Source organism: Misgurnus anguillicaudatus, chromosome 19, assembly GCF_027580225.2.
Source record: "Misgurnus anguillicaudatus chromosome 19, ASM2758022v2, whole genome shotgun sequence".
Taxonomy (NCBI): domain Eukaryota; kingdom Metazoa; phylum Chordata; class Actinopteri; order Cypriniformes; family Cobitidae; genus Misgurnus; species Misgurnus anguillicaudatus.
The window spans coordinates 40,238,746-40,263,462 of NC_073355.2; the positions used below are offsets into that span (position 1 = coordinate 40,238,746).

The 24,717-nt window shown below is 40.1% G+C and overlaps 1 protein-coding gene across 2 annotated transcripts in view; it reads right to left on the minus strand.

Moving 5' to 3' along the window:
• Positions 1-272: 272 nt before the first annotated feature.
• The window catches only part of LOC129436575 (cAMP-dependent protein kinase type I-beta regulatory subunit), an 85,277-nt gene continuing 60,832 nt past the window's right edge, over positions 273-24,717 (minus strand). For both annotated transcript variants that reach the window (XM_055194786.2, XM_055194785.2), the window contains 4 exons: positions 23,519-23,579; positions 19,522-19,643; positions 4,763-4,844; positions 273-1,897 (listed from right to left, as the gene is read on the minus strand). In XM_055194786.2, coding sequence (XP_055050761.2) covers positions 1,725-1,897; positions 4,763-4,844; positions 19,522-19,643; positions 23,519-23,579 — 438 coding nt within the window. In that variant the 3' untranslated portion in view covers positions 273-1,724. The remainder of the gene's footprint in view (positions 1,898-4,762; positions 4,845-19,521; positions 19,644-23,518; positions 23,580-24,717) is intronic.

The window sequence follows — 24,717 nt, forward strand, 5'->3', positions numbered from 1 at the left end:
ACGTCCGCACGCGAAACCAAATGCGATAGTTTCATGTGCGCACGCAATAGTTTCACGTGCGCACGCAAAACTAAACTTTATTTCATTTTTTCTCCATGTCCCCTTAGGGGCTCATCGTTTATTTCGCATCTTATTTTTTTGCATAAGAGAGAATTTAGGTTTTAAACTTTCGCGTGCTCACGTGAAACATTCGCGTGCTCACGTGAAACTTTCGCGTGCTCACGTGAAACTTTCGCGTGCTCACGTGAAACTTTCGCGTGCTCACGTGAACCTTCAAAGTTTAGTTTCGCATGCGATTAATTACCTGTAATTTTTCCTTTGTTGAATTCGCAATGGTGATTTCTATTTAGTTTCAGTAATACAATATTTTCAAGGGCAGTACAACAAATATTACCATGGTGTATAAATATGGTATTTGACTGCATTATCGTACCGAGCCCCTAAGGTGACATTGGAGTAAAAAAAAATGTTAGTTTCAAGTGCTGTGCTCACGTGAAACTTTCATGTGCTCACGCAAAACCTTCATGTGCAGAATTTTTTTAAAAAGTTTAGTTTTACGTCCACACGCGAAACCAAATGCGATAGTTTCATGTGCGCACGCAATAGTTTCACGTGCGCACGCAAAACCAAACTTTATTTAATTTTTTCTCCATGTCCCCTTAGGGGCTCATCGTTTATTTGGCATCTTATTTTTTTGCATAAGAGAGAATTTAGGTTTTAAAGTGCGTAACTGTTACGAAAATAATAAAGAAAAATGTAATGCTCCTATAAACAGGTTTCATTTTCTTTAAGCAATAAATAAATATTTCAGGATTCATGAGATTCAGCACAGTTGTCATATAAATAAAAAACTGCGCAACGCAGGGTTAAACACAGCACGCTAAACACACAGCTTAAAGGGATAGTTCCCCCAAAAATGAAAATAATTTCATCAGTTTCTCACTCTCATGTTGTTACAAACCTATACAAATTTCTTTGTTCTGATGAACACGAAGGAATATATTTTGAGAAATGTTTGCAACCAAACCAATCATGAGTCCCATTCCCCTCCACAGTAGGAAAAAATAATACTATGGAAGTGAATTGGATTCATGAACGGTTCTGTTACAAACATTCCCCAAAATATCTCTCTTAAAATATATTTATACAGGATTTATAACAATACGAGAGTGAGTAAATGATGACAGAATTTTCATTTTTGTGTGAACTGTCCCTTTAAAACATGCGCTCTTCTACACTATGTAAACGTATAGTTGTGCCACCGCAATTTCTTTTCACCGTCGATTACAGATTTGAATGGCAAGTGTACGAAATGCATTCTGGTTTGCATGCATCACATGTTGTAACACATTTACACATGCCACATAGATATTCATTTCAGTCTGTCTGGACACATCATTTCCAGCACAAATAAAGCTTTGTGACAGCGCTGGTCGATTCCAAGTGTACATACGGAAATAAAAATCACATAAGTAAAAGAGCAGAAGAGTGGAGCACTTGTGCTTCTTGCAAAATAAAACAACAAATTGCTTGGCTGCATAAAATAACTTAGGTGTTTAATATCGACAGCGTGTTTTAATAAACAGAGAAACTCACTCAATTATAATTAAGCTAGCGATTTAAGCAAAACCGATGAATTACTTTACAAATCGTTTTATGCAACCAGGCACCCGAGTCACCTGATGGAGGTCTTTGACCTCAGACACATGTTTCAGATGGTCGGGTTAGACAGTGAGAGAAATGAAGCTGTTGTATCTCTGGATGTTTCTCTTAAGGATCTCGGAGCAAGGCCCGAGGACGCGCTCGAAACGCGGCCGGTCCAGCTTGACGCACTTGAGCGGTCCCCTAGCGACAACAGTGGCTGCCCGAGGTCTGTTCAGCAGCAGGGCTATCTCGCCTATGAAGAGAAAATAACCACAATATAGGTTAGCTTAATGCATGGATTTCATTTAAAGAAACTGTAGTAAGTCATAAATTCCTAGTACACAGGACAATATGTGGAAACTTAGCTGCAAAAATCATTCAGAAATCATTGTATGACATCAGGTCTGACGTCTAGGGAGAAGTCTGCCTACATGTACATAGTCACCAACACTTATTTAAAACCAAAGACCCTTTAGGGAAGTCGCGCCACTAGACAGCCATGTTTACAACGCCTCCGGACTGTTATTTCAGTCATGCCAGAATAATGTCCTGAAATCACAATTAAACAATATATTTTTGATAATTGGTTCTTTTGATGATTAGGTATTTTAACTGTAAGGCGGGACTCAATAGGCGGGACCATATTAAGCATTGCATTGTCCCCTGTTCGTAGTAATGGGAGTGCTCAACTGGTTATATTTAATATCTTTGCTATTACTCAGCAACTTGGCCTACCTTAATAAGCAACATAGTGAAGTTCATAGCCAAACATTTTTTCAAGATGTAATCTAAGTCTCAGGTGTGCCTAGAATGTATCTGTAAAGTTTCAGCTTAAAATACCGCACAGATCATTTTTTATAATGTTGGATGATATGCCCCATTTTGAGATCGCTGAAACATGATAGTATTGGGGGGCGGGGCAGTAGTTCACTCATTTATTTATTTGTTCATTTTTACTTATTTATGACAAGTCACTTGTTTGATGGACAAAAAAGAAGCAAGGGTAACACTTTCATGACCACAACCTTCTTAAAACTGATGCCATTAACCATCTGCACGCCTAACAACCTCTATAGTGCAAGGAAATGTCAGAGCCGCGCGTATTACAAGTTCAGGTACTAGAAGGAGTCCAAGCCGTATGCATTCAGGTCCGAGCAAGAGCGCATTGAGTCTACACTCTGTTTTCGTGTGTGTACCTTTAAATGCAAATGAGCTACATCTAATCACTCCCTTACCAAAAGAGACAGTGAATGCTTTCAGTTAAAATAGATCCGATTCCTGTTAATACAGTCTCAGACAATAGTATCTCACTTTTAAGATATGGTGGTTAGCGTACAATGCGCTGAGGGCGGAGAAATTATTGGAATTATTGACTGTCAGTCATTGGCCGTGGGTGGGGCTTTATCAGTGTGACATCACATTAATAAGAGAATCAAAACAGCATGTCTAATAATGAGACTGCTTTTGTTGTCATGGGGTCTATAAAGGAGCGGGTGTCCACCTTGTAAAAGTGGATTTAGCATAATAGGTGCCCTTTAATATACCAGTCCTTCCAGAAAAACGCAGAGTTTTTTTGTGATTGTTGCGAGCAAAAATCCTCGATTTTGCGGCACGTTTTCTTAAAAAATGCGATGGAATATGCGGGATATTTATGCAATTTATGCGATGGAATTGCGGGAATTTGCGAAAATCGCGGAACTTGCAAAAACTGCAATGATGTTCACGTCACATAATCACGTCACTGCATAACGGTTCCCATGGCAATAGAGGACACGGCTGCGCTTTTGGGAAGTAAATGCAACATTTTTCAACTTTCTGCTAATATATATGTGACTTTTTGCTACGAAAATGCGGAGATTATGAAATCACGCAAGCCCTGCATATTTTGTGCGCGGAAATATGTAATTAATGCGGCGAAAGTGCGTCGTATTTGGAAAAAATGCAGCCCCGCATAAATATGCGGACTTTGGCTGATTATGCAATATATCGCGCGATTGCGTTTTTCTGGAGGGACTGATATACTGTTCACTTAAAGGGGCCATGCCACAATAATTTTTTAAGATGTCAAATAAATCTTTGTTGTCCCCAGAGCACATATATGAAGTTTTAGCTCAAAATACCATATAGATAATTTATTATAACATGTTAAAATTGACACTTTGTAGGTGTGTGTAAAAATGTGGCGTTTTGGGTGTCCTTTAAAATGCAAATGAGCTGATGAAATTCAAACACTGATCGCAATGATGGTGGTTTGTTGCAATTGAAACCCAACTGTGCTGTGAATTATTTTCACTCTCTTTTTCTCTGCACTAAATGGCTGTGCCGTGGTTGGATAGTGCAGATTAAGGGGCGGTATTATTATAATAAGATCTCCTTATGACATCACAAGGAGAGCCAAATTTCAATTACCTAATTTACTGCGTTTGTATCAGCTACATTAGCTGTAGTGGCTCACCGGAAGTTTACCCATCTGAGCTCAAAGATGGCGGCGCCCGCATTTAAGTCAGGACTAAGGTGGATAAAATGATCAGATCAAATATAAAATGTATTGCAGCATATAAAAAAGATTTTTCCTGATTTATTAGTTTAAAATCATTTATAAGTGACAATTTTTTAAAAGGTTAAATCTCATGGTAATTTGAGACAACTGAATACATTTAATTAAAATAAAAACATTGCGTTTTTTACTGTTCTGACAAGCTCAACATTAACTGTTTTTTGACCAATGGAAGACGATGGAAATGTTTGGAGATTCCCGTTTGTAAACAGTCATCATTTTTACAACTACGTGTAGCACACTCCACTTTTAAACAATCATCTCCGTGTGCCGATAACATACACACAAAGCTTTAACGTTATACAGTTACAATACGAAAAACAGCAGCTCTCTATATAATGTAAATATTATCACAGTACACACACCGTGTAGTGTCAAAATCTAAAGAGCAGCGTGTCTGTGGTGCAGCAGTCTAAACCACACAGAGTAAACAAGCACATAGATCTACATTCTGCATGCTCCGCACATGACGAAGTGCCACCTGTTATGGGGCGGCTCTTCCTGTCTGATTTTGGCACAACACTGCAGGCAGGCATCATTTACAGTACAGTACACACTCGCCAAAGTAGTCAGACGGACCCAGGCGGCCCACTTCAACGTATTCTTCGTTATCAGACCTGCGCTGCAGAACAGACGCTGTGCCCTGAGAAAAGAGAAAGAGAGAGAGAAAAGAAAAAGAAGAAATACAGGTTAAATATGGAGCAAAAGTAAAACACAAAGAGAAAGGGAGAGAAAAGCATAGCTCACGGTGTCAGAAAGTTTGAGACGTGTCAGAAAGATTAGTTTCAGAGAGATTCTTTACTTTATATGCCTGCAGGTGTGCAGGATTTAGACAACTCAGCACACATACATACACACAAACAGAACGACACACACACCTGGGCTTGTCAGTGTTGAGATTTTTCAGCCTTTATCAGGTTACGCTGTACGCAGCGCTTCACGCTGTACTCCAAAACTCAAACACATTTACAAAGAAAAATAAGCAGACACGCAGCGCTTGGTCACATTTGTCACACAGAGAACAAACACACTACCGCTACCCACAATACAGCAGTAAAAGATGACAAAAGTAAGGTCAGGATTGCGCAACTCGTAATCACTTTACAGTGGAAAAACGTTTCGAACACAAACAATGGTTAATGAATATAAACGAAAGAATGTTACGGCGCAAGACGAGCAGGTAAAACAATAATTTGGAAATGATAATAAAAACCTAAAACATTTTAATCTAGATCAAATTGATGGCCTTAAAAATGAAAAATAACACTTTAAATCTGATTCTCATTAAAAAAGCTCATTCCAAATAAACATGTTGTGCTTTCAACAGATCGTCCTCATTACTCTCCAGATTGTGTGTAAACTTGTATCTTGTGAGCAAATGTGGGGGTTGCTAGAAGGTCACGAGGTCGTTTAAGGGCTTTGCAACCTGATACACATTGCAAATATGACAAAGCAGGTGGTTTTGGCGAATACTAATATTTGCATTAAAATGTCTCTAATATAATGCATGCAGAATATTACAGACCAAAACAAATAAACAAATGAGAAAGGTCCCAAAACCTTGCGGCACCCCATACCTGACAGCTTTTGTCCTAAAAAACGCTACACTGGCTTCGCAGTAGTGCTGGGCGATTTTTCTCGATTTATTCAAATGTACATTTTGACGCAATTTCAATTTTATTTAAATCAGGGTATTGAGATTTTGAATGGAAGTTCGTTATAGTTAAAATGAAATGGCAGCCATCCAGGCAAAATTTCGGAACTATATATGAGTTTCGTTGCAAAACGAGATAACCACCGTTTTTTTAATTGTTCAGAAATCTCGTTTTTTGGTTGTGCATTCTAATTAATATCAATGCAACTGCAGCTGGTTTGTTTTGATTTAAACCTTCATAACTTAAAAAATACAGCTAAGTAGCGCCATAAAACAAAATAATAACATCATAACATAATAATAAACATGTTTTGACAAAAATTGTAAAAAATTGATTTATCTCGTTTTGCAACAAAACTCTTCATATATATACACTAGATGTCGCCTTGGGGTTCTAAGCATGCGTCAAAACCGCCGCCATCTTGGAACAGGGGTCTTGTCATAGGAAGAAGCTAGGTAATGCTGCTATCTCCGCCTGTACTTCGAATTCATGGACCATGCTGGAATTTTGTGCTGCGTATGGATGTTAGGCTTACTAGCACTATGCATTATAGAAAAAGTAGATTTTCATAATTTCAAAACTTTACATTTTCTCTAGACTCAATGCTAAATACATGTCTGACTGTTGGAAGAACCCAAAACAAAACCTAGAAAATCACATTCATGACGATTTAGGGTGATTTTATTTCCGTTACACCATTGCCTACAATGACGCTGATGCAATGCTCCCCTGTTTCAAGATGGCGCATTTCACGCATTCGTTCTAATGAACTGCCGTAGCCAAGGCGACATCTAGTGTACATATCTATGGTGCTGTTGTCCTTTTTCGTGCGTGTTCCCGTGCTCGCCGATCTTACCGTGGGTTCACACCAGCCGCGTTTGAGGCGTCAAAATGGCATCTACCGTGCCTAGTTTGCCGCTTGAACAGTTTGAATTTACTTAAATTCTAGTCATCGAGACATTCATGTGGAAATTCGCATCATGCGAGGGGCTTCTGCGTAATCACGTCACTAATAGAGCAGGCTCCTGATTTTTTTAACGCTGCATGTTTTCCCACCAAAGTTCAAATTTTTCAACTCGCGCGTTTGCCACGGCAATGCTCAATTCTTATGCAAAAGAGGCGGAATCGCGTCTACCTCCAGATGCGCGTCAACACGTCTTCACATTGACTTAAAATTTGAAATCACTCGACCTTGACGCCTCTACCGTGGCTGGTGTGAACCCAGTATTACTCTCCCTTCAGAGATCGCGCTCTGCTCGTCTGAATAAAATGCAACAGTCTGAGCAAATAATACAGTAAATAGCCTACACAAAAAGTTGGCTAGGTGAACAGCGTGACTAGAAATGTATAATTCGAAAACTAATAATGACTTAAATAATTAATTTTAAAGAGTGGTTAAAAGAAGTCAATCATAGCACACATCCAAATTATTTACAAATTATTAATGAAAAATCTTATCAAATTTTAAACAAATTATAGGAGAATATTGTGAATAGTTAAACAGATATAATAGTTGAATTGTTTGGGTTAACATGTGTTGTGAGATTATGACTGTGTACTACTTAAGCAATATCGCTCGAGTAGGAGTGTGATATAGCTCTATATCATCACGGCTGTGATTAGGCCAGAGGCACGAGGCCGCAGGCCGAGTGCCGGAGGCAATCACAGCCGTGATGATATAGAGCTATATCACCCGACTCCGAGAGCGATATTGCTTTTATACAACAGTTCGACGGCACACGTTTGAAAAACGAAAACTAGAAAACAACAACGGAGTTATTTTAAAAGCCTCTTTGTTTGAGAACTACTTCTTCCGCCACGGATTTGAGGGCGGCCAGAATGACAGGTAAAACTTTCGGCTGCTTTGAAGCTCATAACAACTCAATGGACGGAAGAGCCGTTTCTTTATATTACCGTTTCTTGGTCACAAAGTGTAGTTTTAAGATTAGTTCAGTCGAGAATGTATATGTATTATATTTAAATCTGCAGTCGATTAGTAAAGATAGCGCCTGTTTGAACGTTTGCTTAGTGAGATTCGGTACGAATGAGAACCAAAGCATGAGCGGACATCAGTGTTCACTCGCCCCGCTGACCACCGCCCTCTCTGGGCTACATCTCTAAAAGAGATACCCTGGCTCTCATGTTGGCCTTGTTTGTTTATGATCGTCAAAATGAGATCAAATCAGCAGTATTTGGTGTCATGATCAAACTATTACTTGTTTTTTAATTCATATTTAGTGTCTTTTGTGTTGTTATTGTTTTGGCGCGAGGTAAAAGTTAATAAAACTATACTTGTATAACGTTACTATTGCTTTCTCATTTATTCTTAACGTGATACGAGCACTCGATTATTATTATTAAACTTTGTTCTTGTCAGCACCATACAAAACTGTTTTCCACAAGTGTCAGAGAGATGTTTTTGCATGCTGCTTATAAATATATCAGTGGCGATATCTCATAACATGTTTTAATAGTCAGGTCACGATAAAGTAAATGATCAATGTCCACATTTAAAAGCTGCGGTGCTTACCTGCAGTTTCACGGTGTTTTCGCGTTCTGATAAGAAATATAGCTCCTGAAAAAAACGAGTGCTTACATTCCTCCCTCCAAGTGTCAATAATCCACACGATGTGACAAGACATTTCTCCCACCAACTGCAACGCAACATCCAAGAGCGCTGATCCCCGACGGAACAACACCTCCGATTGGGGATTCACAGACTGATTTATGAGCTAGTAAACTAATGAGACAAACGGAGAGTGATTCAAAACAGCGCGTCTGTGTTTTTCCATTCAGAGATGAGCCTGCTTAGGACCTCCATTCACTAGGTGGCGGAATGATACGAAAAGTGAAGCGGTTACAGTGCCGATATCAGCACAATATCGCACAGGTCTTAGCCAATCAGATTCGAGAACCAGAAAGAACTGTTGTATAAAATAAAATAACAAAACATTATAAAAATTCCTGAACATCGGTTTTACAGGTCTAGTTTTCATTATATTTAACGATAACAAAAATATATAAATTAATTTTATATTTATACCATGTTGATGACTCTCTAATGCATTTGGATTAAAACGTTTCTTTAACCAAATCGTGAATCTGTGAAAATAATTTTTTTTTACATATCGCCCGGTCATACTTCGCAAGCACTGATTTGAACCAGAGCTAATCCACTGTTGCAAAGATCAAAACCAGCACTTATCAGTAGTCAATAACGCATCACAGTCCACTGCGCAGAGCTGTATCTCTCTCTGGCTTTCAACACACAGTTGACCCCATTAACCTTAACATCCTGGTAGGAAGACTTCAAAATCACAGGTCAAGTACAAAAATCAAGAGTCAAGTATGGCGTCACACTTATAAAACACAATTATGTATAGCAAAGAGGAACAAAGGACTTCCTGTAGAATATATTAGCAGAATATTGCTCTCTATAAATGCTTTTCTGTGACACTTATACCTGCTGAGATTATCAATTTAAACGAACCCTTATCACTTAAATGTAACTCAACTTTCCCAGTCTGTGCTACAATAATAATCTAATCATGTGGTTTACTGAGGCTGGGTGAGCTGTTACTCTTTTCGAACTGATTAGACTTCTTCAATCACAGGATACATGCCTGTTATCGCCTTCATATAGAGTCAGAACATCTGCTGACGGAGGACATGACGTTACAGAGCTCCACAGCTGCCATCTTCACCTCTGCCAATACTGAAGATTCAAACGTGCTGCCAATATTTTAGAAATAAAAACATTCCTGTTCAGTCAAGCATACAGTTTAGGGAAGTCTTGCATACAGGTCACTATTGCAACAAGCTGCATTGGACTTGGTTTGGGTAAACTCACGTGTGGATATTTCTGACTGTTAACTAAAGGCTCTTGACAGCATCTGGGATTCTCAAGTCTCCTTTAGGCAGTTTACTGGTTGATCTGGTGGAGCATGATGCTATTTAATGAACTAATGTCTCATCTTTTCTCCACCCCTGCATTGATGTGTGTTTGGGGGTTTTATGGGATGCCATGGGCCGAACTTTATTTTATTTCTCAGCTGCTCTCTCTCTCTCAACACACAAACCTTTTAGAAACGGAGTACAACACGGAGACTAAATTTTTACATTTTCTGAACAAAGTCTGATTAGTGCTTTTATGTATCACACTTGGGTGTTCTGATCTGTAGGGCTGGGCAAACAAATAGATTTTTCGATTAACCTTTTTTTTATGTGGTTGATTCAAAATCGATTCTCAAAGGCCACGAATCGATTTTTCTCCCATATTTATTTTCGCAAACATTGAACGTAAGATTAACTTACATTTATTTACTAGTCTTCTCTACTATATGTCACCCTCTTTGTTGCCTTGCATGATGTTACCAAGGAGCGAGAGGCGAGCCTGTCATTCATTCATTCATTCAGTCTATATTCTAATATTTTCTAATTTAATATAATATAAATTCATTGAGTTGAATCAAGAATCGAGTATAAAAAGCGTCAAAATTGTTTTTAACCCAAAATCGAATCGATTTGACAGCTTGTGAATCGAAATCGAATCGATCTGGAACATTTAAATCGATACCCAGCCCTAGAGATGCCAAGGCTTTTCTATGCAGCTGCTAGGGTATTTGGTGTGGTTGCAAGGGTATTCCCATGCAGTTGCTAGGGCATTTCTATGCTGTTGCCAGGGTGTTCTGGGTGGCTACCAGGGTGTTCCTATGCAGTTGCTAGTTGATCTTGGTTTTTGCCAAGGCTTTCCTATGCAGCTGCCAGGGTGTTCTGGGTGTTTTTTAAGGCATTGCTATGCTGTTGCCATGGTGTTCTGTATAGTTGCTAGGGCATTTCTATGCAGTTGCTAGAGGTGATTTGGTGGTTGCCAAGGCTTTCATATGCAGCTGCTAGGGTGTTCTGGGTTTTTGCCAAGGCTTTCCTATGCAGCTGCCAGGGTGTTCTGGGTGGTTGTTAAGGCGTTCATATGCTGTTGCTATGGTGTTCTGTGTGTTTGCTAGGGCATTACTATGCAGTTGCTAGAGGTGATCTGGGTGGTTGCCAAGGCTTTCCTATGCAGCTGCCAGGGTGTTCTGGGTGGTTGTTAAGGCGTTCATATGCTGTTGCTATTGTGTTCTGTGTGGTTGCTAGGGCATTACTATGCAGTTGCTAGAGGTGATCTGGGTTTTTGCCAAGGCTTTCCTATGGAGCTGCCAGGGTGTTCTGGGTGTTTTTAAGGCATTGCTATGCTGTTGCCATGGTGTTCTGTATAGTTGCTAGGGTGTTTCTATGCAGTTGCTAGAGGTGATCTGGTGGTTGCCAAGGCTTTCCTATGCAGCTGCCAGGGTGTTTTGGGTGGTTGTTAAGGTGTTCATATGCCGTTGCTATGGTGTTCTGTGTGGTTGCTAGTGCATAACTATGCAGTTGCTAGAGGTGATCTGGGTGGTTGCCAAGGCTTTCCTATGCAGCTGCCAGGGTGTTCTGGGTGGTTGTTAAGGCGTTCATATGCTGTTGCTATGGTGTTCTGTGTGGTTGCTAGTGCTGTGTTCAAAATATCGATATGACGATACATCGTCGTGGACGCCTGACGATGCGTGCATCGATACAGCACCTTCCGTATCGATTCGGATACACTTTTGAAAGTAACGTGACGAATCGCTGTTGATCCGTGATCCATATGGAAAGGACGCATGTGTCCCGCGGAGTAGGCTACGTAGAGTTAAAGGTAGCGGGGTATACTTTCACTTTGCGTGTCTGTCTCGCTAGCGCACGTGTCTGCATAGCGAGCTGCATACCCGCGCTCATATTTAAAATCAATGAGTTCAGTATGAAAGCGCAGATATCTTAGCCTATACTACTGCAAAGGGCTTTATTAGCCACTCTCTTACAAAACAGTCCTAACGCATTTGAGAAGAAAAACGACAAAGATTTGCATGTGAAAAGTGTACATCTAGAGAAGAGATACAGAGCTACTTCAAACTATAGCTGTCACATTAATAATCTGATTTCTATTAAATAGTATTAAGTCTGACTGCATGTTTATAGATATATACATAGATATAGAATAATGAGAGACAAATATAATGCCTAGAGTAAGGCACTATCTGCTTTTAAAAAACATAAGTTAAGTACTAACTCTGGGATTTTAAGTATTTCTATGAGTTACCCAGAAGCTAATAAATGAATGTCAAAAACACAATTGTAACAACACTGCTTATTCAATGTACAATAAACAGATGATGATAATAATAATAATAATGTTACTAAATTCTAAACAAAAATGTAATTCAAAATAGTCTTGTATCGTGATGCACATCGTATCGGGAAATTGTTGGCGATACACAGCCCTACTGGTTGCTATGGCATTACTATGCAGTTGCTAGAGGTGATCTGGGTGGTTGCCAAGGCTTTGCTATGCAGCTGCCAGGGTGTTCTGGGTGGTTGTTAAGGCGTTCATATGCTGTTGCTATTGTGTTCTGTGTGGTTGCTAGGGCATTACTATGCAGTTGTTAGGGCGTTCTGGGTGGTTGCCAAGGCTTTCCTATGTAGCTGCTAGGGTATTATGTGTGGTTGCAAGGGCATTCCTTTGCAGTTGCTAGGGTGTGCTCCTTGTGGTCGTTATGGCATTCCTATGCAGTAGCTAAGGTGTTCAGTGTGGTAACTAGGGAATTCCTATGCAGTTGGTAGGGTGTTTCATGTGGTTACTCGGGCATTCCTATGCAGTTGCTAGTATGTTCTATGTGGTTGCTAAGGCATTCCTATGCAGTTGCTGTTCTATGTGGTTGCTAAGGCATTCCTATGCAGTTGCTAGGATGTTCCATGTGGTTGCTAAGGCATTCCTATGCAGTTGCTGTTCTATGTGGTTGCTAAGGCATTCCTATGCAGTTGCTAGGGTGTTTCATGAGGTTACTCTGGCATTCCTATGCAGTTGCTAGGGTGTTCTATGTGGTTGCAAATGCATTCCTATGCAGTTGCTAGGGTATTCCATGTGGTTGCTAAGGCATTCCTATGCAGTTGCTAGGGTGTTCCATGTGGTTGCTAAGCATTTCTATGCAGGCGCTATGGTGTTCCCAGTGGTTTCTAGGGCCTTCCTATGTAGTTGATAGGGTGTTCTGTGTAGTTGTCAGGACGTTCCTATGTAGTTGCTAGGGTGTTCTGTGATAAGGGCGTTCCTATCCAGTTGCTAGGGTGTTTCTTGTGGTTGACATGCTGTTCCTATGCATCACTACGGTGTTCAATGTGGTTGTTAGGACATTCTTATGCAGTTGCTAGGGTGTTGTGTGTAGTTGTCAGGGCATTTCTTTGTAGTTTTCTAGGGTGTTCTGTGTTAAGGGCGTTCCTATGCAGTTACTTGGGTGTTCTGTGTGGTTGCTATGGGGTTCTATGCAGTTGTTAGAGTGTTCTGGGTGGTTGCCAGAGTGTTCCTATGCAGTTTCCAGAATGTTCTGGGTGATTGTTAGGGCATTCCTTCCTATAAATGAATCACATTTTATTTGATATGGACATTGCTAGGGCATTCCTATGCAGTGGTAGGGGGTTCTCCGTGTGGTTGTTAGGTCATTCCTATGCAGTTGCTAGGGAGTTCAATGTGGTTGCTAGGGCATTCCTATGCAGTTGGTAGGGTGTTCTGTGTGGTTGCTAGGGCATTCTTAAGGGCGATTTATAGTTGTGCGTAGGTTCTACGCCGTAGCTACGGCGTAGGCTATCCGTAGCCTGTGTGTAGCTCTGCGTAGCCTGACACGCACCTCACAAAAAATTTAACAGTGCGTCAGATCTACGCGGACCGCAAGCGCTGTGATTGGTCCACCAGAACCCCTCCCGTCAGGTAAAAAAACTGTGTCATAGGTATTTCCGTTTGTGACGGTGAAAACAAAGATGAGCCAAGTTGAGGAGTGATTTAACTCAAACTGCATCAAAAGTCGCTGTTTATTTACTTCCATCATTGCTGGTCTTCTCAAATTATACACAACAAGTTGCTGTTTCTTCTTCGTTTGTGGGTTAACTTGCTAAGCTTCTTCTTCTTTGAAGACGCGGACGACGACGATGCAAAAGTATAAATGAAAACCGACGTGAACCCTACGCCGTCGCTGCTACGCCGTAGGACCTACGCACGACTATAACGAGCCCTTTATGCAGCAACTAGGGTGCCTGAATGGTTGCTAACTGGCCCATGTCAAAAGCGCTTACCCTTCAGCCTCTATGATATTTTGGTCTATTTCTATGATATGTATCAGTGTAAATCTCTGAAATTTTCTCACCCATTTTATTGTGTGTTTGCTAAGAATAAACGAAAATGTATTTTAAACAAGTCACATGATCCGTTGTAATGCATGCCCATAAAACAAATGCTTCAGGATAAGTAAGCTATGCACCAAAGGTTATTCCATGAGGTTTGATCAAAGCACAGTTAAAAACAAATTTAATGGGAAAAGACCTTGTAGGAGTCAGAACATTAAATTTAATATGCCAGCCCTGCCTTTCATCTCATTCTAATCCCAATGTGCAACCACTGCCTACAATTATGTGGTACATAATAACAGTTTCTTCTGTTTTCTACTTTCTTTTTTCTTAAGATTCAAGATTTTTATTTGTCACATACACAGTTATATGCATATACAACCTGTAGTGAAATGTAAGTCTGGTATGCTCCTTTAGACTGCAATTTTTAAAAATATATATACAAAATATTCAACTACGTTAAGACAATATATATATTAATTTCTGATTCCCTTATATATATAATTAATCAGAAATTAATTTAAAAAAATGAAAAAAATTAAGCTTAAAGCTTAAGACTTAATCTAAACGCTTTCTTTAATGTTTAAGGGTGACCCTGATGGATCAGAGTTTCGGTATGCACAGGATCTTGGCTGCAGAATCACATTATGACATCATGGGGATGCCCTGAGGTTGTTGGTTTTACATCAGTAGCAAATTGAAAGTCTCGCGATGGGCGGCAAATTGTTTCAGCCTCTGTGGGAAAGCCTGTTTAACATACATTCAATAAAAACTGTTTGTACCCTGGGGGAAGAGAGAGGAAACACAAACAGTCGAATGTAAACAGTTTGATTCGTTCAGTATGTTGTAGAGCAGGGCTGTCTCACTCCGGCCCTGATACTGACCCAGGGCCAGTATCCGGCAAAGTTTAGTTTCAACCTTAAACATCCTTGCCTGTAATCAAGTAATGCTTGATTAGCTTATTCAGGTGTGTTTAATGAGGGCCGGAGCTAAACCCTGCAGGCCAGTGGCCCACCGGGACCGGAGTAAGTGAAGATCTCTCATTGGTCCTGGACTCTTGCATTTACATTTATGCATTTGGCAGATGCTTTTATCCAAAGCGAAGATTTTATCAGTATGTGCTTCCCCTGAGGATCAAACTCGGACCTTGCGATGCTAACACTGCGAACACAGGAACACGCGAAAGATACACATTTAAAAACTGTGAGAGCAGGTGTCCTTACAACTTTATGATCATCACATTTACCATTTTCAAAGTTAGCAAGACGAAAAGTCTTAATAAACATAGTTGCTCTGTGACACAGTCAACAAGCAACAAATGTGTAGTGAATAATATATTCATGCGAGCACAACATGTGGTTGTGAGACAGACAGATCACAGGAATACTTCACAGGAAACATCATTCTTGATTTTAGATTCCTAGCTTTATTAGTCTGAGATCAGCTAATTAATTTATAATCTCCAGATGTTTTCATACAAATTTAGATTTTCTACAATCTGCATTTCAGTGATCTGTGTAACCCCTACAGTGGTCAATATGTGTCCTTTAATCTTCATGCTAAGTGTGTAATTAGACAAGTGTGTGTATATGTGTGTGTGTGTGTTTAGGCCGAAACCATACAAAGTGCAATAAAGGGCCATAAAAGCACAGATCTGTCAAAATAAAGTGAGTCGGACAGCAGACACACTCGGGTGCCCTGAAGCAAGCTATCTTCCTTCCCAAGCTGTGTGTCACCGTGTCTGTTTTCTGGTTCCCTTGCTTGGGTCTGGAGTCTGGGCCTGACCCTGTGTGAAAGTTTGGAGCTCACATTCCATCCCTGAACCGCTGGCGCTTTGCTCTGGGAATCAGGCGGGGACGGAGGAAGAGAGAGAGACAAACATGCGCGAGACAGGATGATGTCTCATGCAAAAGTCTTCTTTGCTTATTTTTATCTGTGACTCTGACCTGCTTTCACTTGACCCATGACACATGAACAGATGATAGTAATGTAAACTGGTCTGAGATTAATGCAATAAAACTAGAAAATAGAACGGAACAATTTTAATCAAATTGAACAAAAGAAACAGAATTCAGAAATTGATTATTCAATATCATTTATAGCAGGGGTCTCCAACCTTTTTGTGAGCAAGGACTACCACAATAGATAAATCAATCTGGGGGGCTACTTTTTGAAACACTCACCTAAAGGATTATTAGGAACACCATACTAATACTGTGTTTGACCCCCTTTCGCCTTCAGAACTGCCTTAATTCTTCGTGGCATTGATTCAAAAAGGTGCGTATTGATAGGATAGCATCTTGCAGTTGATGGAGATTTGTGGGATGCACATCCAGGGCACGAAGCTCCCGTTCCACCACATCCCAAAGATGCTCTATTAGGTTGAGATCTGGTGACTGTGGGGGGCCATTTTAGTACAGTGAACTCATTGTCATGTTCAAGAAACCAATTTGAAATTATTCAAGCTTTGTGACATGGTGCATTTTCCTGCTGGAAGTAGCCATCAGAGGATGGGTACATAGTGGTCATAAAGGGATGTACATGGTCAGAAACAATTCTCAGGTAGGCCGTGGCATTTAAATGATGCCCAATTGGCACTAAGGGGCCTAAAGTGTGCCAAATAAACATCCCCCACACCATTACACCACCACCACCAGCCGGCACAGTGGTAACAAGGCATGATGGATCCATGTTCTCATTCTGTTTACGCCAAATTTTGACTCTACCATTTGAATGTCTCAACAGAAATCGAGATTCATCAGACCAGGCAACATTTTTCCAGTCTTCAACCGTCCAATTTTGGTGAGCTTGTGCAAATTGTAGCCTCTTTTACCTATTTGTAGTTGAGATGAGTGGTGCCCGATGAGGTCTTCTTCTGTTGTAGCCCATCCGAATCAAGGTTGTGCGTGTTGTGGCTTCACAAATGCTTTGCTGCATACCCCAGTTGTAACAAGTGGTTATTTTAGTCAAAGTTGCTCTTCTGTCACCTTGAATCAGTCGGCCCATTCTCCTCTGATCTCCAGCATCAACAAGGCATTTTCGCCCACAGGACTGCTGCATACTGGATGTTTTTCCCTTTTCACACCATTCTTTGTAAACCCTAGAAATGGTTGTGCTAGAAAATCCCAGTAACTGAACAGATTGTGAAATATTCAGACCGGCCCGTCTGGCACCAACAACCATGCCATGCTCAAAATCGCTTAAATCAACTTTCTTTTCCATTCTGACATTCAGTTTGGAGTTCAGGAGATTGTCTTGACCAGGACCACACCCCTAAATGCATTGAAGCAACTGCCATGTGATTGGTTGATTTAATAATTGCATTAATGAGAAATTAAACAGGTGTTCCTAATAATCCTTTAGGTGAGTGTAGTCTAATCAAAACATTTTTGTTTTACTTGTTGATTTCATTTTATTTTACTTGTTGATATGTTTTAGTATTGTTTAAAATGTTAACGTACATAAAAGAAGCCAAGCCAATAAAAATACGTAATAAAAATATTACAATTGAGATTAATAGAATAGAATGTGCTTTGATGGGCACCTCACAGACTCAGGTTGGAGACCCCTGATCTATAGAATACAATATAAAATAGAGTAAAGGCCAGTGTTGCCAACTTGGTGACATTGTCGCTAGATTTAGGGCGCACTCACACTTTCCAAACCAAACCCCCTCCCTACTCCTCAGACGCATGTGGAAAAAGTATACTAAGCCCTTGAGAGAAACATGAAACAGATTTGAAGTGCCAGTGTAGTCAGAATGCAAATACAACATGATGACGTCACTGATATGTATGACGTAATCTAGCGACATTTAGCGACTTTCCAAGCAGGCTTTAGCTACTTTCCATTGAAAATAGTTGGCAATGCTGATAAACTACAGGATTATTGCCCCGAATTTACCCCAATTTTCCCCTACCGACAATCCGAGAAACAATCGGTTCTGATGCTTTGGCTCAGATTATTATGTAATGTGTAGAGTTAACAGATCAAATCTTATGCTATGTACACACCAAAGGCGGGGCATCGCGTTACTCGCGGGATGTAACTTGTCATGCAAATTTTTCGCTCGAGTTGAATATTTTCAACTTGGGCGAAGACGCATGTTTTTTCGCGGGAAAACACGTCGCCCATATCGCGTCATTCGCATCGCCCCACATGAGGATGCGTCTGATCGTATCTTTGCATTGACTTTGTATGTAATCTATTAGCGCAAATCGTTGAACTTGCATCTGGTGTGAACCCACAGTTTCACTTTACGATGTGCTCGCAAGCAAATCAGGGCCACCCCAATGATATCAAACATGTTTTATATTTAGGATTTTCAACTGGGATAATTACATCATTACTTTTACAACAGCCAAAGAGAGAGGGAGTAGAATGACACACCTTTTAAATAGCGACTGCAAAACAAGTGCTGTATGGGTCACACTTGCAGATGTGTGTGTATCTTGCAGATTCTCCAGTGACCGTCTAACCTTCCGGCTACTGATGTGTGCTTTTCCAGTGTACTTTACATGGGTCATTAATCGCAGATTTAAACTTTTCCCAAAGGAAGAATTCATACAAAGCCCTTCTCCAAATGCACATATTTGTGAGTTTACCTGAGCGTCTTTACTCTCAAATCTGCAGTAAATCTGTCCTAAGAATGGCTTTCTATGTCAAGAGAGATGTAGTATTGAATATCAACATCAGCTCTTTAGAACAACCTACAAACTTTTTGATGAATTGTCTGTACAAAATTGTTTGTTTTGTATATTGTGGGTGTTTGTCAAGGCATTGGGTGGTTGCTTGTTGGCCCAAATTACAAGATCAAGCAAGAACTTAGAAAAGTAAAAAACCTGGGACATTATTCATGTCCATTGCACAAGTGCTCCAGAATGAGTTTAATGGTGATGGTTAGGGGTTTTCTTTATTCCCTATCCTCAAGTATGAGCAACATTTCATTGCGACCATCACTGATAAGCAAGCAGTGGGCAGGTGGATACATAGAGAGCATCTTGGGAACGCAGGTTGAGAACAAGGGCAGCCAAATGAAGGGGAAGAGCAATCACTCAACAGCCTGATTATATTAAAAGAGCAATTGTGATGAGTGCTGCTAAGAAGAAAAAGAGGGAGAGATTTGGATAGAAAGAGAGTAAGAATAAGAGCAGACATGGGAATGAGAATAGTTAAGAATCCCCCCAGACTTTTTAACTATGAATGTGGAGTTAATCAAAATATTGTTCATAGATCTGGCAGAAACTGAGCGCTGAATAAGCACTGCCGAGGGGTTCTGAACATCTTAATGCGTTCGGTATTGTTGACAGCAGCAAGATGTCTGAAATTGAGCGTCTATGGCATAATTAAACTCATAAGGAACCAAGAGAACCATTCTTCTCTTTTCGGCCTGCTGGAAAAGATATACGAGACGACAGGCCAGCCTTAAATATTTCCTGTACACACCTCTGTTATTATGAAGAAGTCATCTCCAGGTTCTCCCTGAACGACAATCTTCTCTCCATCTTCAAACTGCACAGGCTCCAGGGCATCGGCCACCGTCAACCTCTCCCACTTATCAAGAGATTCTGCAGAAGACAAAAAAATGAACGTTAAACCGAGTCAAACATTTATTCACCAAGCTGGAGCAAAACTTCAATGTCGGGTCGTAATCTCAAATCGGTGATGCCAAAAGTAAATCCTCACAATTTAAGATCTACAACATACTGTGAGAAATAAATCCCCAAAGCCATTATTCAAGAGACCCGTCACATTCCAGAGGTTATTCCCACCTTCCAGCATCCATCAACAGGCGTACCACCCACAAACACGACCGCGTTAAAACGTGCCGGACTCCTGCGCCGCCCGCCTCATTCTACAGCTGTAAATAATAACGAAGGCCTCTGCAGGGACTCGATTGTTTATTCCGTCCGTCTATTTTCATTTCCCTTTCTCCCTGTTTCCCATCATCTCATCACATTAGAATGCAGGATGCAGAAATACAGTAGCGGGCGATCAGTCCTCATATTAACATGTTAATAGTTAAAGAGCGATGTGTGTGTGTGCACGGCTTAGGCGTGTGTGTATGTGTGTGTGCGTGTTGGGGCCGGCCTGTCTGCATGCCCCAGACTAATGGTCACTTTATCAGGCTGGCTAAGACATCCTCACGCCCGGGCAGACGTCCACCTGCTTTAGTTGTAACACGAGCCGCTAGCTAGAAAACAAAAAAATCAACATGTGTCTATGTTAACACATTCCTCTGTCGGGATACTGTAGCGTAAAAATGTAACAGGGTTTACAGGTTTTATACATAAGACGACTTCATATTATGTATAAAAGAAAAACTCACAAAGCTACCTAAAGTATTATATAGAAGTGCCTGTCTATGTAAGCGTCCCCAGTAGGGTTGGTAAATGTGAAAATATGACTTTAAAGCATTTTTTTACATCAAAATACTTTTTTCAAAGACCTAAGATTACAGATTCATTATAATGTTGTATAATTTGGGGAGTCTGTTTGATGACAAAATGTCAAAATATAATAAAATATGCTTTATCATTTTGTAATGGTAAATTAAAGGCCATCTATTATGGTCTTTTAACAAGATGTAATATAAGTCTCAGGTGTGCCTAAAATGTGTCTGTAAAGATTCAACTTAAAATACTCCACAGATCATTTATTATAACATGTCCAAAATGCCGCTATTTGGGTGAAGCAAAAACGCACAGTTTTAATGCCTGTACCTTTAAATGCAAATGAGCTACAGCTCCTCACTTCCTTACAAACAGAAACTGAGCGCTTTCAGATCTAATAGATGTGATTAATACATTCTGAGACAATAGTATCTAGTGGACAGAGTACAACTCGCTGAGGGTGGAAACTATGGTAATGCAGAAGTGTAAGTGGGTGGGGCTTTATCAACGTGACCTCGCATTGATAAAAGAATCAGAACAGCATGTCTAATGAGACTGCTTTGGTTTAATGGGGATTAAAAAACAAGGAGCGGGTGGATTTTTTTCATCGTAGGGTGGTTGTGTTCACACACTGCCATCACACATTGTGTCAGAACACCTTGTAAAAGTGGATTTTGCATAATAGGTGCCCTTTAAGTATTAGGACAGTTTTATTATAATAATGAGAAAATTTAGAGATCGGTGTCACATATACATTCCGGGTCACTAAACGCCCAAATATGTGACCAGGGACCACAATACCAGTCAAAGGGTAATTTTTTTGAAATTGAAACTTATACATCATCTGGAAGCTAAATTAAAGGCACTCTAAGCGAATCTGTGCGACGTCACTTTTTGTTGATGTTTGAACTGTTTTCAAACAAACGGAGCATAGCTAACTCCTCCCCCAGCTCCTCCCTTCCATGCTTTTATGAACGCGCCCAACCCCCACCCCAAATTCTTCTTGTCGTTTATTGGCTGGAACACTTTGTTATGGTTTCTGTTTGTAGGTTTGGCCACTGTGTTTTTATTGCCGTTTGTGGAGCCTGGGCTGTCTACAGAGATCGCGTTTTTTAACAGTTTGATCAGCGGTCAGGCAGCAAGCAGATAGTGAGGAGATGTTTGCTGTATGTAACAAAAAATGTTTTATGGTCTAAAACGCGTGAATTCGCTTAGAGCACCTTTAATACGTTTTTCATTAATGTATGGTTCGTTAGCATAGGACAATATTTGGCAAAAATCTGGAATCTGAGGATGCAAAAAAATTTTAATATCGAGAAAATCGTCTTTAAAGTTGTTCAAATGAAGTCCTTAGCAACACATATTATTAACTAATTCGCCGCCAGACATTTTTTAAAAAGTTGGCCGCCAGCATTTTTTGTGATTTTCACAAAAGTTTTAGCCTGGGTTTCCCCATGCTGCCTTGCACGCAAATGTATTCACGCTGCTAGTCTAGCATGAAAACTATGGACCTATTTTGCCCCTGAAATAGGGAACCAATCACAGAACGGGGAGGGGCAGCAAGACAACGATGACATCTATGCGACACACCGATTGGCTATGAGCTACATTCAGACGCATTTGATAGACATTCATAGCACCCAATAAATGGCATAGGGAACCAATCACAGAACAGAGAGGGGGCAGCAAGATGACGACGACGTCTATGCGACACACCGATTGCCTATTAGCTACATACGCATTTGATAGACATTTGTAGCGCCCAATAAATGACTCTGGGCATTCGTAAACCACGCCTCTATGAGACTGGTCTGGTGTTAGCCAGGCTACAAAAGTTTCACTAAATGCATCCAGGAAATTTTTCTTCTAAAAATATATAAACACACAAATATATCAAATGAAAGAACAGACCCTCTGCTTTCAAACAAACAATAAACCAAAAAAAATTTTTATGTATATTTTTTCTCTGTTTATAAACTCTTAAATATGGGTATTTTTTATATTTTTTTAGCAAAAAGCTAAAATAATTGCATTTTATGAAGGAATTTTGTTAGAGATCAGAATTAGAACAATTATCAAAACATACACCGAGTTTAGTAAATAACATTTTGGCTTCAGTTTTTTCATAAATTGGGTAAGTTTTGTATTGCAGATTAACATAAAAATGCATCAGGAACACTTTTTTTATTCAAATGTTTTCTCTTAATTGATGCGATAACTCGTCAATGGCGTGGAAAGAGTTAATGATTAATACATGTTTGATAGGAAATTTACAAAATATCTTCATAGAACATGATCTTTACTTAATATCCATTTTTTTGCTATTGATACAAATATACATGTGGTACTTAAGACTGGTTTTGTGGTCCAGGATCACATATGTAATAATGATTGCATTTAAGGGGTTAAACAAATATTTTTTGCATACACGTTCCCAATGTTGTATCTCAATGCGACACAGTACAAAACTCTCCGTGTCAGTATATATCAAAACTAGAATTTCATCAGTACATAAGTCCTACCAGTATTCGTAACACTCGCAAAAACATTGCAAAGGAACTCTTACCGATTTTGCTGCAATCATAAAAATCTAAAACAAACAACAACATGCCCCCCCCCTTAAAAGCCAGAAGAAGAGCAAAGAAAAGATGTTTGAAGAGCGAGAGAGGTGGGCGTTTGAAGACAGGCCGTGACAGGGCTCTGAAACAGAGAATACAGGGAGAAAGAAAAACAGAGGAAACCGAGAGGAGGAGTGTGTTTGTTCAGGCATTTAATAACCCCATTTAGAGGGACGAGTGACCTCAGGGTGCTGAAGGACGAGGGGTCACTGCCAAACTGACCATCTTAATGTTTCTCTCTTGCTCCTCTTTGTCTCTCTCACCAAACAAAGCTGCTGGAATGTAAGTGGGTTTGGAACGGGCAGTGCGTACCACAGTGGTGTTTGTCAATCAAGAGCCATTAGAAATAAAAGTTGTCGTAGGTTCTAACGAGTTTGGTCCACCAAATTGTCTAATGCACGGTAAATGATCTGAAAGGTCATAATAACTTACCAAGTATGGACACTTTACTCAGAAACTCTTCATACATCTTCCTCTTCCTCAGCGTGCTTCCCTATAAAAGACATTGAAGCAACAGTTACAAGACACGTGGAGGATGGCTACAGATAGCAAAAGCTTTTGCACTTTAATCAGACTTTCAGTACTCCAATACGAAACACAGAATAAACTTCTGGATAATATAAACTTCTAGATAAAAGGAAATAGTGGTCTTTCCGCTTTGCTTAAAGTCTTTCTCAGTTTTTAATTCTTTGAAGAAAACTCATAGAAACACATCAGCTGGTTGCCAAGGCATTGCTATGTGGCTGCCAATGGTATTAGCAAGACAAAAACGAGACCAAAGACAGTTGAGACTGAGACAAAACCATCAAAAAATGGATGGAATTGTTGTGGATGGATATTGTGGGCCTTTGTATTAATTTGTTGACAGATATTTTTTTTTTAATCTCTTACCAGCACAACATAATAAGTTTTACCAAAATACATTTTCATCCAATCACATTAATGATGTTAACACATAAATCAGACTTATTTAGTCCAATTCCCGGAGTTGGGGTCTTGAAATAAAATCCAAAAACCACTTAGGGGCTGGACACAGCAAAGCTTTTACACCCGCGGCCGGCGCATGTTTTCAATTGATTCCAATGAAAACTCTGCGTTTTTCAAATAAGCAAGCCGCTAGCGGGTTTTTTCCGCGCTGAAACCCGGCGCTCAGGGTTTATTCGCGGTCAGCGCTGAGGGCCGAGAGTTCAAAAATATTCAACTTTGAGTGAAAAGCTCCGCTCGTCAATGTCAGTTCTCACACGGCTGTCCAATTACAGTGGAGGAGGGGCGGGGCATTACCACAGCAACCAACCTGCTCACAGCTGAAGTATCACAGCTACCAAAGCGCTCGGCTGAAAAACAGCTGGCATTCGGCGTCCTCAAGGCATTTTCAGCCGCATTTAAAAGTTTTGGTGTGTCCAGCCCCTAATTCTTAGACCAAGACCAAAGACAGTCGAGACCAAGACAAGACCATCAAGAAATGGTCCATCGATACCAAGACCGGTCTTGAGTACTACAACCAGTGTTAAGGGTAACACATTACAAGTAACACGCATTATGTAATAATATTACTTTTCTGAAGTAACGAGTAAAGTAAAGCATTTAAAAAAGGAATGCGAGTTACTTTCATTTTAATTAATTCAATTTAA